General features: G+C 42.4%; 1 protein-coding gene across 14 annotated transcripts in view; it reads left to right on the forward strand.

Annotated features, from left to right (window-relative positions):
* The window catches only part of EPB41L2 (erythrocyte membrane protein band 4.1 like 2), a 351,078-nt gene that overhangs the window by 162,798 nt on the left and 169,792 nt on the right, over window positions 1-18,488 (forward strand). For all 14 annotated transcript variants that reach the window (XM_077486872.1, XM_077486875.1, XM_077486879.1 and 11 more), the window contains one exon: window positions 7,478-7,582. In XM_077486872.1, the coding sequence (XP_077342998.1) occupies window positions 7,478-7,582 (105 nt within the window). The remainder of the gene's footprint in view (window positions 1-7,477; window positions 7,583-18,488) is intronic.

An 18,488-nucleotide genomic window follows, 5' to 3' on the forward strand; every position in this document is an offset into this window, starting at 1 on the left:
TCGGCAGCCAAAGCCGAGCATCGCTGGAAGTCAGCAGCTGCAGTATTTGTAGCTGCTGGCTTTTAATAATTTTTTTTTTTTAGGTGTACTCCCTCTGGTCTTCCTACTATCAAGTCTTGATCAGGATTTAGCCGTTAGAACCCTTAAATGGCAGTTATCTGCATTATTTATCCCTTTTCAAAGACCTGTAGCTGTACAAATAACCCTAAAATAACCTTATTCATATTGCTTCTCATGTCAGGGTCCCCCCCCCCCCCCCCCAGTGCTTTCTTGGTGGAACCTTAATCTGTTTCTCTCTGCCCTGCAGAAACCACCCTTTGAACCTCTCAGGGACATTTCCCTGGAGATTGCCAGCAAAGTAACCTTTTTTTTATAGCCATCATGTTTGACATGTCTCTGAACTGGCAGCCCTTTCCTGTAAAGATACTTGACTTGAGACCAAGACCATACTTTGTTCCAGCTTAATGAGGACATTGTCTTGCCTTTCTCATGCCCTGATCTTGAGCATCCAAGGGAATGGTCTCTACATTTCCTGGACTGTTGACAGAGACAGTGTATCTTTAAAAGCTACCTCCTCCATCAGACAAACATACGCCTTATTTGTTCTTTTCTTGGGACCTCACAAAGGGGTACCATACTTCTATATCCAACTGTGCTTTTCGGCACAAGGCCTCTGTAGCCCAACTGTGTAGGGCCGCAACCTGGTCTTCAGTTCAAACTTTATCAAAAGTTTTAGTGGGCATTCAATCTTCTGAAACCTTTGGTTCTGGCAGTGGTACTCTGAGCTTAGGTCCTTGGCCCTTGTTGTGTTTTTTGGACCTGTTGACACAGTTCTGTTTGCCTAGTATCTTGAAATACTTATGCACAGCCTACTAAATATATCAACCAAAAATTCCTTATTATCTTAAATCCTAATCAAATGTAGAATATACTAATTCAGACAATATCATGCTGCTGCAAGTTATAACAAGCCTTTTAAAGTTCTATTATAAACCTCAATACATCAGTGAAAGAAAAATTATTCAACGTGAGATTTTCTTATAATCCAAATATATAGTGCACATATTCAAAGTCCAAAACTCTTCATTTATATGGGTGTTTTATCGCCACGCTCCAGTGCTTAATAGTTCATCCTGTAACACAATGTGTTCCACCTCAGTGACACACACGCCATCACCTTATCAAATGGACCTATAAACAAATCTAGGTCTACTGTGCTTGACCCCTTTGAAGAATTTGGGCCTGAGGACAGCTTCACATTCCAGTCATTAGAATCTACCAATTCAACCGAGATGTATATTCCTCTTTTAGGACCCTTTCACGTGATTGGACCGCCTATCCGTTTTTCATCCATCCGTCAACGGACGAAAATGTCTTCCTATGGGCAAACGGTTGACCATCCGTTACCTTCTGTTCACCTCTGCTCGAGATCCGTGAAAATGGATATCAACTGACGTTAACGGACAATGTCTGTGGACGTCAGATCAGTTAAGATCTGTTTGGAATAAATTACATTGTTTTTTTGTTTTATATGTGAACTTAACCTCAGGCCGCTAAAGTAGCATGGGATGGGTCCAAAGTCGAAGTCTCCTAGCCACAATTTGCTTTTTCTTGCTCACCTTTCTCCACATATAGGCAAATATGATAAATAATGTCACACTGTCCCAAAAATTGTTGGAATCCATTGCACAACACCGCACACAGCAAGGACAAGTCACTCACTGAAAACGGCAATGCAGCATGGGAGGAGCGATGCTTTCTGGGTAATGTCATCGGAGCCACAGAAACTGCTTTAAACGGATCATAACTGATGCAAAAACAGATGAAGCAAAGGACAAGAAAACTGATATGTTTTCAACGTGGCTAAACTGACGATGCCTATGTGAAAGGGGCCTTAAGAGGCTGGATGTTCCTTTTGCTCATCAATCCCACTTATAGCTAAAATGTGCTCTTGGAGAATTAAAAGCCGTCATAGTGCAGTAATTCTGAATACTATCACTTAATTAAAATATTAAGAAATACACTCACATAAACTAGCGCACTGCAATCTGATCAAGTCTGGTCATAGCACATGCAATTATTGGCCAGATTCAGGCGCCTCCCTACCAGTTTCCCGGTATCATGTAACCCGCCTCCACCCAACATGTTGCGTCATCAATACCTTAGGAGCTTTTAGCGCTTGAGCATTTATTAATTACAATGGCCAGAATAAATTGTTAGTCTGGCCAATGGAATGAATTCCCAAATGCTTGATGTGCCTGAACACACCCAAACACGTTTGCAAAATGCAGATTTAGTTGCATTTTATTTTTTAAACTGCACTTTACTTCTCTGGAGCAAAGGGAAAAAATGCCCTGTGTGCATGAGGCCATATTATAAAATGCCTGTGGGCTGTGTTACATACAGGGGAAACTACACAGAAGCTAAAAGATTGTATTGCACAGCATAAGTATTCAATTATAGAAAAAAAACTGATCGAATTGTCCCTAGCAGGACATTTTGTTGGAAAACTTCGTTTCATAATGGCAATGCATAGCTTTTTTTTTTTTTTCCTAACTTAAAGAAAAGTGGTAATCATTAAACTGTGTTGGAAAAGAGAGCGGTGAAATAAATAAACAATTAAAATACATTACAACTGATGGGCCTCAATATAGTCTTTTGATTTACATCTGTGTTTTGCTTCCTGACAACGAAAGAGTTAAATAGTTCTGAATACAGTTAGGCTACTTTCACTAGTGGGGTGCTTTTAACCCCAATTAAGGGGGATTAAAACGCCCGTGTTTCTCCGCTTCTGAAGCGTTTTGGAAGCGCTGCGCGTTCATTTCAATGGGCAGGGCGTTTTGGGAGTGCTGTATACATCGCTCCCAAACTGCCCCAAAAATGCTGCTTGCAGGACTTTTCCTAACATCTCGCAAGCGCATTGCCCCAGTGTGAAAAGCCATACCGAAATGAATTGAAGGCATTTTTCAGGTGCTATTTAAAAGCTATTTCTAGCGCCAAAACCGACTCAGTGTGAAAGGGTTCTAAAGAGGTTAGTTTTGCATGCATTTGACTTCATGTGCGATGTGACTGTTGTAATTCTTTTTCTTAACTTGCAGAAGGATGAGAGGCAAATTGTTGCCATTTTTTTAGTGATGTCACTACTTTGCACATAAAAAAAAAAATTGAGTGCTGCAAAACAGTTGTGTCTATTTTCTATGGAGAGTGGTCAAGCTAGAATGCCTAAAATACTGTCTGGGATGCTATTCTGCCCCAAAAGCAGTTAAAGCAAAACCTTAGTACAATTGTTTGGTCTGCTGTGTTATCTGTTAGCAGCTGTAATATACTGCATTGCCTAATCTAGTGCTTTTAGCAATCATTTAATTGTTAAAAGCGCTTTATTTATGTTGAGTACATGTTTTAAAAGTATTTCAGATATATATATATATATATATATATATATATATATATATATATATATATATATATATATATATATATATATATATATATATATATATATATATATATATATATATATGATATTTTTTTTTTTTTTTTTTTTTTTTTCACGACTGCAAATTATGACTCTTGTTTTCATAGTTTGCCTAGTTGTGCTGAACAGATGTTAGTGGCAGTTGAAGTTTCTGTGTGGCTGTGTAAATAAAGGCTTGGCTGCTTTGTTCATTTTTCTTGCTTTACTTCTTTATACGCAAATGTTAAACTAGAGGTTTTATTAACTCCCAAAATGGTAAAACCTGAACGTCATGTCGAGCAGTAAACTTTATCATGGCATGATTTTTGTCACAACAGTCACGGCTTCTTTTCATAGTAGAAAAAATGTTTTGCTGACTGTCTGATATTGCATTTTGGTTGTTCTCCCTTTTAAGATGCAAAACTCCACCAGCTTTTAATTTTGATGTAATATGCCAATTTTATTTGTTAGAACTGCATTCTTAAATCAGCCATTTAAAAAGGAAAAATGTATGAGCATAAAGGAAAGGGGAAAAACGAAACAAAAAAACATACCGTATATACTCGAGTATAAGCCGAGATTTTCAGCCTCTTTTTTGAGGCTGAAAGTGCCCCCCTCGGCTTATACTCGAGTCATCGCTGTCTGCCCGCTCGATCAGCGTGTCGAGCAGACAGACAGCGGCCATTCTATAGTTCAAAAGCCGCGCCTCCGGCTCCGCCTTCGCCTGTGATAGGCGGAACACTGAATTTCCCAGCAGCCTGTGTTCCGCCTATCACGGACATCGTATCATCCTCGTACTACGGACGAGGATGATACGATGTACGTGATAGGCGGAACACAGGCTGCTGGGAAATTCAGTGTTCCGCCTATCACAGGCGAAGGCGGCGGCGCAGCTTTTGAATTTTACAATGGCCGCCGAGGAGCCGACGAACGAAGAGGGCACGGGACGGAGGCAAGGCAAGGCACGGCACGGGACGGGACGGGACGGGACGGGACGGAGGCAAGGCACGGCGGCGAGGCACGGAGGCAAGGAGGCTCGGCACGGGACGGAGGCTCGGGACAAAGGCTCGGGACACAGGTAGGCTGGACACACACACACACACACACACACACACACACACACACACACACACACACACACACGGATACACACACACACACACACGGATACACACACACACAGGGATGGATGGATGGATGGATGGAGACACACACACACAGGGATGGATGGATGGATGGAGACACACACACACAGGGATGGATGGATGGATGGAGACACACACACACAGGGATGGATGGATGGATGGACACACACACACACAGGGATGGATGGACGGACACACAGGGATGGACGGACACACAGGGATGGACGGACACACACACAGGGATGGACAGGCATGTCTTACCCTCGGCTTATACACGAGTCAATAAGTTTGCCAGTTTTTTTGGGGGTAAATTGGGGGCCTCGGCTTATATTCGGGTCGGCCTATACTCGAGTATATACGGTAGCTTATACTTGGTGACAGCAGTTTAAATAAAAAAACGTATGCTTTAGTGTTGGCCAGTTGATTTTAAAAGCAGCGTTTCATTCCTTCTAAAGATAATCTGTCATGAAGGAAAAACTGCAAAGCTTTCTAGGAAGTGATGGCTTCTGTGCCTGTGTCCTAGTATATGTCGCAGGAATTGGCATGTTGGCTTCCATTTGAGACTTCTTGTTCAGATATTTTGCTTTGTAACTGGTTACCTCCCATACTCAAATGACCCTCATTTTTTTCAAAACCCATTTTCAAGATCCGTAACAGAGGAAGTTACTTTCACTTCTACTACAACTGACAAGGCCTTAAGAGGTTACACGAACATACCTTAAAGGGGAATTCCAGGTAGAGTACATTTTAACATGGTAACATTGGTCCAGCTTGGACCAATGTAACTATGTATACACCATGCCTGGCCAATGCCCCCTGGAAGATGGAACTCACTGAAGTAGACACAACTACTGTAGTGATCTCCACTTATTTCTGGGTTCTGTGCTGAGCCTGCTGCGTTCTTAACACAGGCGGTTGGACTCTAAGCAGAGTTTGGTGAGCGCTTATATTACACCACCCCTTAAGAGATGTTTTCCTGCAGTCATTCGATGAACCTGATGCTTTTTAAACACGCGAGTGTAACCTTTATCTTTATAATAAAGCTTTTGGATGTAATGGAGAGCACTATGGTTTCCTTTTTGATTTTTTTTTTTTTTAGTTCATCATCCTTTTAGGAGATTTCTCCCCCTGAGGGAGCTGAATTTGTTGAGTTGTTAGCCTTGTCCTGGCTTTAAAGGAGACATGCTCTGCAATAGGGGGGAGGGGGAACATGTCAGACTCTGCATCCTTTTTGCCATTGCTTGTTTGTGAAAAGTGTTAACCAAGGCAAGTATTATTTAAGAATCAGCCGTCTCCTTCAAGACTGTTGCCAGATCAGCCATTGCAGGATGGGAGGGAGGCAGGTTGGACCTCATGACTGTATTTAGAAAGCACTTGGCAACATGGGACAAAGTTGTTGTTGTTTGTTTTTTGTCCTATTGGAACAGAACTGTAACAAAAAAGTACAGTATATCTTTTTTTTAATGTGCTGTAATAGGCTGGTATGGTAATGCCTACTTCTATCAATTGCTAATTCCCCACTACTGTAAAATATAACCTTTTAATGGAGTCCCTCACACTGCAGTTAAAGTCTCTTTGGCTAGGGAGGAAAGACATACATTTAAATACTGCCCTTATTCTTCGCTCCTGCAGGCTTCCTCCTCTTCATGCAAATGATCTCACAAACCCCAGCTGGTGGCAGCTTGTCTGTTGTCATTAAGTACAATGCAGGACCTGCAGTCCTTGCCTGTATGCGAGTAAGGTGAGGGTCACATCCTGGGAGCGTCAGACAGCAGAGGAGAGTGATGCTTCTGGGGGAGCGAGGAATCATTTAAGTATTTTACTTATTACTAGGGATGAGCTCCGGCGTGTTTGCACACTCCACGTGCAGAGCCCGCCAGGAAGTTGACGCTGCGCTAATCACAGGCAGCAAGACATTGCCCGATCTCTGCAGCCACGCATCGGAGCAATGTCTCACTGCCTGTTATTAGCGCAGACTTCCTGGTGGGCTCTGCACGTGGAGTGTGCGAACACGCCGGAGCTCATCCTTGCTTATTACGCCTTCCCCTAGAAGAACAAGCATTTTACCCAAATAGTGCTGTGACACAGGGTAGGGATTTAAACCTTTTTATGCGCTATGTACCTATCCTTTGATATCAATATGTTTCCATGATTTGTAACTTGGAGAACTGTTGCTCAGATTTTTAAGATAAGTTACTAATTGCTACTTGGATGCGTTTATTTGTTCTTAAAGTGGTCCTCCAGTCTGTAACAAAAAATTATGAATCCTGTAGCTGTTGACTTTTAATAATAGTTAGGGTTGTCTCGATACTAGTATCGGTATCAGAACCGATACCGAGCATTTGTGCCAGTACTAGTGCCCATAAATGCTGCCTATCAGTGCCCATCAGTCAGTACCATCTGTCAGTGCCACATCAGTCAGTGCCTTTCAGTCAGAGACAGCCGTCTGTGTTATCTATCAGTTCCAGCCATCAGTGCCAGCCACGAGTCAGTGCCCATCAGTCAAACTGTCACATGACATTAAAAAAAGTATCTATATCGGCGAGTACTTGGAAAAAAGTATATCAGTACATGTACTCAGTCTTAAAGTGGTATCAGGACAACCCTAATAGGACATTTACCTGTCCACGGATCCAGGGCTGTGCTCACCTGAGCTAGTTTTTCTACTAACCTTCGGGTTCCCAACGCCAGCATTTTAGGTATGGGCACTCGGCTGTGACAGCTTGCGGCTTCAGGTGCGAACAGATGCCTACGCAAAAATGACATGCCAAATTGTGTGGGGGGGAACTTAAATCAGAATTTCCCTTTTTGGGAGACGCTCTGCTTTAAACTATAGATTTGTACACAGTTAACTCACTGCCTCTTTTCTTTCTTGTAGAAACGTGCGAAGGGCCAGGTGCTGTTTTCCAAGGTCTGCGAACATCTCAACTTACTGGAAACTGATTATTTTGGATTGATCTATCGGGATAATGCTGACCACAAGGTACTTTTAATTCATACCTTTGCCTTAAAAATGCTTTAGCTAAAAGTTGTATATGAACACTCATTTTATAGGTTGCAAGTTTTGATCTGTAGTTTGTATTACATTTGACACCATTTTATTAAACTTGAAAGAAGTAATCTAAAGGATCTCTACAAAAGGTAAAATTATGCCACGAGGTTAACATGGTCCAGACAGTGCGTGAGCTGTCATGTCCCAAGCTGACCTTTTCTTTATTGGCTTCTGCCAGATTACTGCTAGACTTGAGTGCTTTTGTTAGTGCTTAATACTCTGCAAGTTAATGCCATTCAGTATTGCTTGATAGAGTAAAGTGCTTGTTTATATCCATGGTATGGAGCAAGTGCTCGGTTTTATTCAGTATTGCTTATTGAAATTTACATGGCTACTTGCGTGCAACCTATGTTTATTTTTTCAATGTTTTATTTAATTTTATTGATTTGGATCTTTCTCTTATGCAGGCCATACACAAAGGAAATTTCTTTCCTGCAACCACCTCAAATCCCCCATCAACACAGGCAGTGTTGACGAGGGAGTCCCTCCCGCCAAACCATTGTATTCTCGGTGGGAGAAGACCGTAATTATTCCTAGCAGCTATACCAGCCGCTAGCGATTAATCGCATTTAATTTTCGGTAGGCTGGTTGTACCCGAATTGATTCATCAACTTGGTACATTTCAGCCTGCCCATACATGGTTTGAATCTCGGCCAGTTCAGCAGGAACCGAATGAGTTTTGGACAGTCTATGTCCCCCCTTGCAGTTTGTATTTTATATAGTTATGCAGCCCAGGCTGTTACTTCACAAAATAGGATTTTTTTCTACAGCTTACCTGTAAAATCCTTTTCTTGGAGTACCTCACAGGACACAGAGCCAGTTATTATTATATTAACTACTTGGGTTATACGCCACATATAGATGAATGGACACTGGTAGATCAATCGAGCAGGAAGTCCTCCCCTAAATAACCCCTCCTACACAGGAAACACATCAGTTTTGTAGCAAGCAGTACATTTACAAAAGAGGGGAGGGACCTTTTGTGTCCTGTGATGTACTCCAAGAAAATGATTTTACAGGTAAGCTGTAGAAAAAAAATCCTGTTGTGTGTTTTTTTTTTTTTTTTTTTTATCGTACATCACAGGACACAGGGCCAGTTATATTAATAAATACTTGGCACATCCCAAAGCAATATGCTTGAGGGGAGGGAGACACCATCATAGAAACCAGAGAAGTATCCACTCTATTTGTGATAAAGTGAAGCCAAAGGCAGTATCTTCTACGTTATTGACATCACCTGGTAAAAATTCTGTAGATGTATAAACCGAAGACCCAATTGTGGCCTTGCACACTTGGGCCACTAACACCCGGTAGAGAATCTCTCCCCAGAAATAAATGGGTTTTTGCCATTTAAATCATAGGCATCATTGATAAAAAAACTGGCAGATCCACTGCTAAATATTCGACCTGGATGCTGCCTGCCCTTTCCTGGGCCTTCTGGCAACACAAACCAGGACTTCTGACCTGTGCCAACAACTCAAGTAGATCCTGAGCACCTGAACAACCTCTGGAGTATGGTAGTGATCTTTTTCCTGCCAATTGTGGATCAGGGAAAAATAAAAGGCAAGACACTGTCCTGATTCAAGTGAAAACTAGAAACCACTTTAGGCAATAAAAGTTGATGCAACATCCTCTTATGATGTGAGACCAAGAACGGCTCCTTGCATGAAAAAGCCACCAACTCTGACATTCCACTCAGTGATAGCAACCAAGGAAGCCACCTTCCGAGTTAAAAGGACCCACAGAATCCCCTGGTTCAAAAAGTGGTTTCTGCAAGAACAATCAAGATCAGTTTCAAGTCCCAAGGACACAAGAATGGCCTGACAGGTGGGACTATGCAAGTTGCATGCTGTATGAGGTATTGTACAAGGAGTGAGAAACCACAGCCTTTGGAAAAGGATAGGGATGAACTCGGACCCTTAATGGTAATTAATGGCAATCTCCTTTCCCCTACTGATTGGAGAAAGAAAAAGAAAATCTCCCACTCGCATATTTCTGCAGGTACCACTTCCTGGCTTGACCCCAGACAAAAAAATATTTTCAAATCCCAGGGGCTCAATGGTGCTGAGATAAAGGACTCAAGACTATTAGATCCCGCTGGACTGGGAGTGTCCAAGGAACAACCCCTGCAAGAATCAGTATTGTCAGTGTACCAAGCCCTCCTGGCCTACTTTGGCCAACACTTATATCAGTGTTACCACCTTGCAAATTCTTTGTAAAAGACGTGGCAGAAGCCAAAACAGGGGAAAAAAAAACGTCAAATAAGGGAGAAACAATCCTTAAGGTGTTACCAGTACATTTACCCATATTGACAGTGGGACTTTTGTCCCGGACTCACCTGTCCCAACCTATTGTAGAACTTGGATTCTAGTAAATTCCCCTGCCACTATTCTACCCCTGGAATATTTATTGCCGATAGAGACAGCACTTGTACTGTCCCAGACAGAATGTTGGTTCACCTCCCTGAGTCGCATGACCTCTGTCGCCCTGGTGGTTGATTATATATGCCTGCAGAGGCATTTCCAGATTGAACCTACAACTGGTTTGTCCTATAATCCAGAGCAAGGCGCACTGGCCAAAAATTCCAAGATAATGATGGACAGTATTCTCTCCTGTGGAGACCAAGCCACCTGAGCTGTAGCCAGCCTCAAATTAACTTGGAAACACTGGCATCAGTGGCAAAGATTATGGAGATAATGCGTATTGACCTGTCTTCAGCAAGCTCAGCACTGGGGCTAGACGCTTTGTGAACCCGCTGTGGCCAACCCAAAGAAGATTCACAAAAAATAAAAACTACTTTCGCTTTCCACTGCAAATACAGAAATCCTTGATGAACCTGAAAACAAACCACCACATGCAGATGTGCGTTTCCAGATGATTATGGACCCCGAAATCTACCTCTTGCAGAGAGGTCATCACTGAACAGATCTAGCCTATCTGAAAACAGAAGAATGCTCAGTGGCTTGAGATCTTAAGATAGAACTCATGTCCCTATTTGGTTTTGGACCTGTTACCATTTAATTGTCTCACAATAATGAGCCCATCATTTCTGCTCCAAGAGCAGATGCAAGGAAAAAGACTGACAACTCTGTTGCAGACCCAGAAAGTCCCAAGAGGTTCACTTAACCTACCAGTTTTCTGCCAGCTAAAGATGAAATGAACCACCTCAGACTACCCTAAGATCTTCTGGTCTGAGACATTCCCAAAACGCAGCCCCCTGAGGTGTCTCCCTCACTCAGGTGGGGAAAAGCTTACAGCATCTGGTATTCCCCGGCAGTCTCCCATCTATATACTAACCAGGCTTGATCCTGCTTAGTCTTCGATCAACCGAGATCAGACATGATCAAGGGGATGCGGCTGCAGTCTGAGGAAAAAATGAATGCAGCAGAAAACATTGCAATGCCAAAAACCACAGTGACTCAGATGTACCTGACACCACTGTCCATTGGGAGATGTGGACACCGCCAGATCCCTGAACCTGAGAGTGGTGCACCTGCCTCCGCTCGGCTGCCTCTCTGTAACTATCTGTAACCATTTAACTGGTATAACAGATAAATAACACTGCAACTATATTAGCTAACCTAATATACATTCTTCAAAGGATGCAGGTCTAAAACAATGTTGGTTTACCTCTATGAAACTCCTTAGTTATGCTAATATGCCAAATACCTAGACGTGCAAATATGCAGGTATACAAGTATTGCCATTCATGCATTTATGTACGCAGTTCAAGGCCAATAAGCGCACACGCATGTACCCCCAGGCACAAAAGCACATATGCGTGTAGTCCTAGGCAAATAAGTACATATGCATATAGTCCCAGGAAAACCAGTACATATGTATACAGCTTAATGTAAATAAGCACATATGTATGCAGTTTAATGTAAATAAGCATATACGTATGCAGTACAAATGAAAACATGCCAGCATGTGTTTAAGCAACATCAGTCTATGGAAACGCAAAAAAGATCACTTCCAAGTGGTGTCACAAGAAAGAAAGAAAAGAGGGGGGTCTCTTCTTTCTTTCTTGTGACCCCACTTGGAAGTTATCTTTTTTGTGTATGCAGTTTCTGGCTACGGCTGGAGCCTCCTAGATTCGAAGGAATGACATGGGGTGGTTTATCATAACCACTTAATAACCGGCCCATAGCCGAATGGCGTCTACAGGGCGGTTGTTTAACTCTGGGAGGCCGTCATATGACGTCCTCCCAGAATTCCGCTCTAGTGCACCCCCTGGGGCGCGCACTCGAGAGCATCCGTGACCGCTGGGTCCACAGGACCCGGCGGATCACGGTAAACGGCCGCTCGTCGCGGCCGTTTACCACGTGATCGCTCTGTCAAATGACGGAGTGATTACTTGTAAACAAACCGGCATCATGTTATGACGCCGGTTCCTCCCTCCCTTCTCTGTACCTCCCAATACTCTGCAACACCCGCCAATACCCTGCAGCACCTGCCAATACCCTGCAGCACCTGCCAATACCCTGCAGCACCTGCCAATACCCTGCAGCACCTGCCAATACCCTGCAGCACCTGCCAATACCCTGCAGCACCCGCCAATACCCTGCAGCACCCGCCAATACCCTGCAGCACCCGCCAATACCCTGCAGCACCCGCCAATGCCCTGCAGCACCCGCCAATGCCCTGCCAATACCCTGCAATGCCCAGCCAATACCCTGCAATGCCCAGCCATAGACATCCCCCCCCCTCCCGCCGCCCTCCGGTGCTTCTACCGACTCGCCAATACGATCAAAGCCAGAATCTTTTTTTTTTTTTTTTCAGGCTTCCCAGCTTAGAGGTGAGATGCGGGGTCTTATTGACCCCATATCTCACTGTAAAGAGGACCTGTCCTTCCATATTCCTATTACAAGGGATGTTTACATTCCTTGTAATAGGAATAAAAGTGATCAAAAAGTTTATTTTTGGGGGAAAAAATGTCAAACTAAAATAAATAAAGTAAAATGAACAATAACATTTTTTTTTTTTTAAAGCGCCCCTGTCCCCATGTGCTCGCATGCAGAAGCGAACGCATACGTAAGTCCCGCTCACATATGAAAACGGTGTTCAAACCACACATGTGAGGTATCGCTGCGAACGTTAGAGTGAGAGCAATAATTCTAGCCCTAGACCTCCTCTGTAACTCAAAACATATAACCAGTAAAAAATTTTTAAAGTGTCGCCTATGGGGATTTTTAAGTAGCGACGTTTGGAGCCATTCCACGAGCGTGTGCAATTTTGAAGAGTGACATGTTAGGTATCGATTTACTCACCAGGTTAGAGGTGAGTAAACTTCATCTTTCAAATTAAGTAAAAATTGGGCTAACTTTACTGTGTGTTTTGTGCTTAAAAAAAAAAAACTGTTTTTTTTTTCCAAAAAAAAAGCAAATACCGTGCGAGCTAAAAAGTTGCAACGACCACCATTATATTCTCCAGGGTGTTTGCTAAAAACCTATATAATGTTTTGGGTTTCTCTGTAATTTTCTAGCAAATAAATGATGATTTTTACATGTAGGAGAGAAATGTCAGAATTGTCCTGGGTGCTCCAGAACGCCTGATGGCGCTCCCTGCATGTTGGGCCTCTGTATGTGGCCACGCTGTGTAAAAGTCTCACACATGTGGTATCGCTGTACTCGGGAGTAATAGCAGAATGTGTTTTGGGGTGTAATTTGTGGTATGCATATGCTGTGTGTGTGAGAAATAAACTGATAATATGACAATTTTGTGAAAAAAAAAAAAGGAAAAAAAAAATCTTGATTTTGCAAAGAATTGTGAGAAAAAGTTACAACTTCAAAAAACTCATCATGCCTCTTACTAAATACCTTGGAATGTCTTCTTTCCAAAAAGGGGTCATTTGGGGGGTATTTGTACTTTCCTGGCATGTTAGGGTCTCAAGAATTGAAATAGGCCGTCAGTACTTCAGGTGTGATCAATTTTCAGATATTGGCACCATAGCTTGTGGACTCTATAACTTTCACAAAGACCAAATAATATCCACCAATTTGTACTTATTTTTACCAAAGATATGTAGTAGTATAAATTTTGGCCAAAATTTATGAAGAAAAAATTACTAATCTGCTAAATTTTATAACAGAAACAAAGAAAAATTCATTTTTTTACAGAATTTTCGGTATTTTTTCTTTTATAGCACAAAAAATAAAAAACCGAGCGGTGATTAAATACCACCAAAAGAAAGCTCAATTTGTGTGAATAAAAAGGACAAAAATTTCATATAGGTCCTGTGTTGCATGAGTAATTGTCATTCAAAGTGTGAGAGCACCGAAAGCTGAAAATTGGTCTGGTTATTAAGGGTGTTTAAGTGCCCAGTGGTCAAGTGGTTAATAAAGGTGCAGTGAAAATTTGTTTGTTTTATAATCAGTCTATGGGAGCCTGCAAGTAGGTGCTTATGCAACTATGCATTTATTCAAAACATGAAAGCCTACATCCCTGTAAACACGCATTTATGCAATACGTGCCCATGGAAACCTACAATAATGCAAGCATGCGTTTATGAAACGTGTTTATGCAACATTACGCAACACGCATCTATACAGACATGTATAAACCTGCATCTTTATGCAGACCTGTATCTTTATGCCACCGTGTATCTTTGTGCAACCATTTACCTTTATGCAAACATGTATAACAATGTAATGTTATGCAAACATGTATAAACATGCATCTTTGTGCAGACATGTGTTTTTATGCAAACATTAATCAACCGTGCATTCCAGCTAGTTTGCAACCATGCACCTGCTTAACTGCAGTTGGCCCCATACTAGTCCTGCAGGATTTAGCCAAGCACATATGCATCCAATGCAGCCTCTGCTTTTGCAGACCAAGTGCACACTATACTGGAGACACAATTCCTTAGTGCTCCCATGCCCATGTTTTTCCAAACGTGTATATTTAAACATGCCTTTAAGTAACACGTTTGTAAGCATGTATACTACGCGCTGCACCTGCCTTCCAAGCAGTAAAAAGCACTTTAAAGTGCACTGCTATCTGTCCAGGAGTGTATTGACTTCGTAGAACAGCCCCCCCCCCAGTTGACCACACCGGAACATGTCCACCCTTAAATTATTTTCCTCAAAATTCTACAAACCATACCCCATAATGGCAATGTGAAAAGTTTGAAATCTTTGAAAATGTATTAATAAAAAAAAAAATCACATGTACATAAGTATTAACAACCTTTGCATGACACTCAAAACTGAACTCAGGTGCATCCTGTTTCCACTGATCATGCTTGAGGCTAGTGTCACACCGATATTACACGACAGTCATATGACTGTCATCCTACTTTACTCTGTGACATTGGTCCTACATCAGTCCTGCAGCCATCCATTGAACAGGATACTACTTTGATCCAACTTTGTGATAGTCTGATAGTCTGACTTGCCCTTTGACCAATCAAAACAATCCCAGTGTGACATAAATTCCTTTTACTGCTGCTGCGGCAATCGCCATTTTGGATGTCACAAGTTGGATGGTTAGAACAAGGATCATACTTTGATCCGACTTCAATGATAGTCAATTGGCTGAAGTAGGACCAAAGTCATACCAAAGTAGTGCGGGAACCTTTTTCAAAATCGGACCGACTTGTGTCAGAACAGTTAAGACAGCTCTCATAGGAAGCCATTGCTTTACACACGTCATGCCTTTGTCGTACAAGTGTGAACCCAGCCTTAGGCCGCGTTCGGACTGGTGGAACACGACTGTACGACTGTCATCCTAGTTTGCCCTGCGACATCGGTCCTACTTCCATCCGACTTGAATGAACAGGATACAATTTTGCTCTGACTTTGAGATAGTCCGACTTGTCCTTTGACCAATCAAAACCATCTCAGTGTGACATGAATTCCTTTTCCTGCTGCTGTAATTGCCATGTCGGATGTCAGAGGTCGGTCAGTTAGTTATATTGAATGGGCTGGAAATGGACCAAAGTAGTGCAGGATCCTTTTTCAAAAGTCTGACTGACTTGTGTCAGACCAGTTAAGACCGCTCTCATAGGGAACTATTGATTTGTAAGAGAAAAAAATTACTGCGCTCCTAATCTAAAAAATTTAAAAACAAAAACCCAGTTACAGCTGCAGCTACCAGGATGTGATACACATCCAAAATACAATGCATATAAAGAACAAAATTAGCTGCGCTACCTACCCCCACTGAGGCTATTACTGTTTGTGCAAAGAAATGAAAATCAAATAATTCCAATAGATTAAGTGAAATCGGCTAGAACAATTCATATACAATCAAAATTAAGTGAAAAATGCTCAAAAATTAAATCTGATTAAATGAATATCGTGATTAATAACAGTTAATTATATTCAAAAAGTGAATAAATAATTATAAATGAATAAATAAATTCATTAATTATTGACTATAAGTAAACTAATTTAAATTAATTATAATAAAAAATTATAAATAAATACAGTGATTATTATAATTAAATAAGATAAAAACCCAGTGACAAATTAATAAAAAAGTATATCCATAAAGATGAACCAGTGAACCACAACCAATGAGAAAAAGTCCAAACAAAAAGTCTTTATAATGGAAGAGATATCTCTTTAAAGAGGGTGCCAGTCAGCCGTGCGATCCACCTTCACCAAACCAGAAACCCGTGAGCCAACAGTGGGAATGCACGCTTACCAGAAAGCGGTATGTAAACGCTCATTGAATTTGTCACCCGAACTGCACCAACCCTGACTCCTATTGCAGAAACAAAACATATCAGTAAAAAAGCATTTATGCTTTTTTACTGATATGTTTTGTGTTGGTTTTTATTTTTATTTATTTTTTGCCATCTGTGTCCCGCTGGGGAGTTAGGCCCCTTTCACACATGCTAATGATATGTCCGTATTTCATCCATCCGTTTGCGGATGAAATACGGGCATACATTCATCCCTATGGGATAGCGGGTGTCTGCGGATGAACATCCGCAGACACCCGATTTCCTCCGCAACAGTCCGATTCTGCAGACGGAGGAAAATCCTATTTTTTTATCCGTCTGCAGAGCGGATCGGATGAACACGGACACACGGTCCATGCTCATCCGATCCCCATAGAGGAGAGCGGAGAGCTGACAGGGCAGTCCCCGCACAGTGTGCGGAGACCGCCCTGTCCACAGCCGGCTCAGCGGGGACAACGGAGCGATCCCCGCTGAGCGAGCGGATCATCACGGGGCGGATCATTACTGATCCACCCCGTGTGAAAGGGGCCTTATCCCATAGCCAAACAGGAAGTGAGGAAATCCCTGCAACTCAACTGAATTCCTTTGACTTCCCTCCCTTCAGGTCACCAGAAGTAGTGTCCCTATTGGAAGATTTCCCCTCTTAATTTTGTGGAGTCAACCCAAAATTTGGGATGTTCTTTTGCTTTCATTTTCCATGAAAATGGCAAACAGGACAACTGGAGAGGGGGAATCTCTCTGATGGGTGCACAGACAGTAATGTAACCTAATATAAGGCTCGACAAACCCCAGGCACTGACCAGAAGTTTTGTGCTTGCGCCTGAGGTGCCGCCCGAATTCTCCCCACAAACTGCATGTCCCCCCGCTATTTATCTAGGGCTCCGCTTGCCCAGCTGCGAAGCGTGACCAGCATAGTGGATGCCGCCGGGTAGAGGGGAGGGGACGGAGGAGAGCAGAGAAACATCCGCTCTCCTCCCCTTCTAGTTGACCAAGAAGTAACGTGTGACATCAATTCCTGGTCCCTATTCAGTTTCTCTGGCCATTCAGGCTGGGAAAGAATGTAATGCAGTGCGATGAGCATCACATTACATTCACTGGAGCGCAGAGGAGACCCTGAATGTCTCATTAAAAAAAAAAAAAAAAAACTGTCACCAAAAAATCATCACATAGGGGACTAAAGTTTGTCGCCCTTTCACAAGCGCATGCAAATGTAAGGTTTGACATGTTTGGTATCCATTTACTCAGAGTTTATATTTTATCACATAATTGGGTAATTTATTGAGTCTTTGTGTCTCTTAAAATTAAGTTTTAAAGTGTTCTTTTATTGAAATTTTGTGTCTCTTAGACCTTTGCGGTAATATTGTGTGACATAAAAAATTGTAACTACCACCATTTTACTCTCTAGAGTGCCCGGTTTCAGAAAATACAGTATCTCACAAAAGTGAGTACACCCCTCACATTTTTGTAAAATATTTTATTATATCTGTTCATGTGTCAACACTGAAGAAATGACACTTTGCTACAAGGTAAAGTAGTGAGTGTACAGATTGTGTAACAGTGTAAATTTTGCTGTCACCTCAAAATAACTCAACACACAGCCATTAATGTCTAAACTGCTGGCAACCAAAGTGAGTACACCCCTAAGTGAAAATGTCCAAATTGGGCCCAATTTTCGGATCAGCAAATAATTTAATTTGCAAAAACCTGTGAAAATTCCACCACCATATAGTCCCCACTGTAATATCAACAATCTCCCCCACTGTAATATTGGCTGGGTATGGCTGGGCACGGCTGAGTATGGCTGGGCATTGCAGAGTATTGGGGTACTGCAGAGTATTGCTGGGTACTGCAGGGTATGGAGGAATGGCTGCTTCCATCTCAGGATCTCTCACCTCCACTGTACAGGTTATTACAGTGAGGGGAGAGAGGAACCGGCGTCATGTCTGTTTACAAGTGATCGCTCCGTCGGAGCGATCAGTGTAAACAGCCTGGGTGTAGAAAGATGGCCGCCGCTTCGGAGCTAGGCTGAAGCCGTGGCCTTTCCTAAGGCCGAAACTGCAGAGCGGATCGCGGCATGTGCCGATCCGAGCGGGTTGACCTGTTCGGATCACGGATCGGTGATGATCTGTTGCCCCTAGTATTCAC

The sequence above is a fragment of the Lithobates pipiens genome, unplaced genomic scaffold (assembly GCF_037356315.1).
Source record: "Lithobates pipiens isolate NorthernLeopardFrog02 unplaced genomic scaffold, aLitPip1_a1.2 Scaffold_18, whole genome shotgun sequence".
Lineage (NCBI taxonomy): Eukaryota > Metazoa > Chordata > Amphibia > Anura > Ranidae > Lithobates > Lithobates pipiens.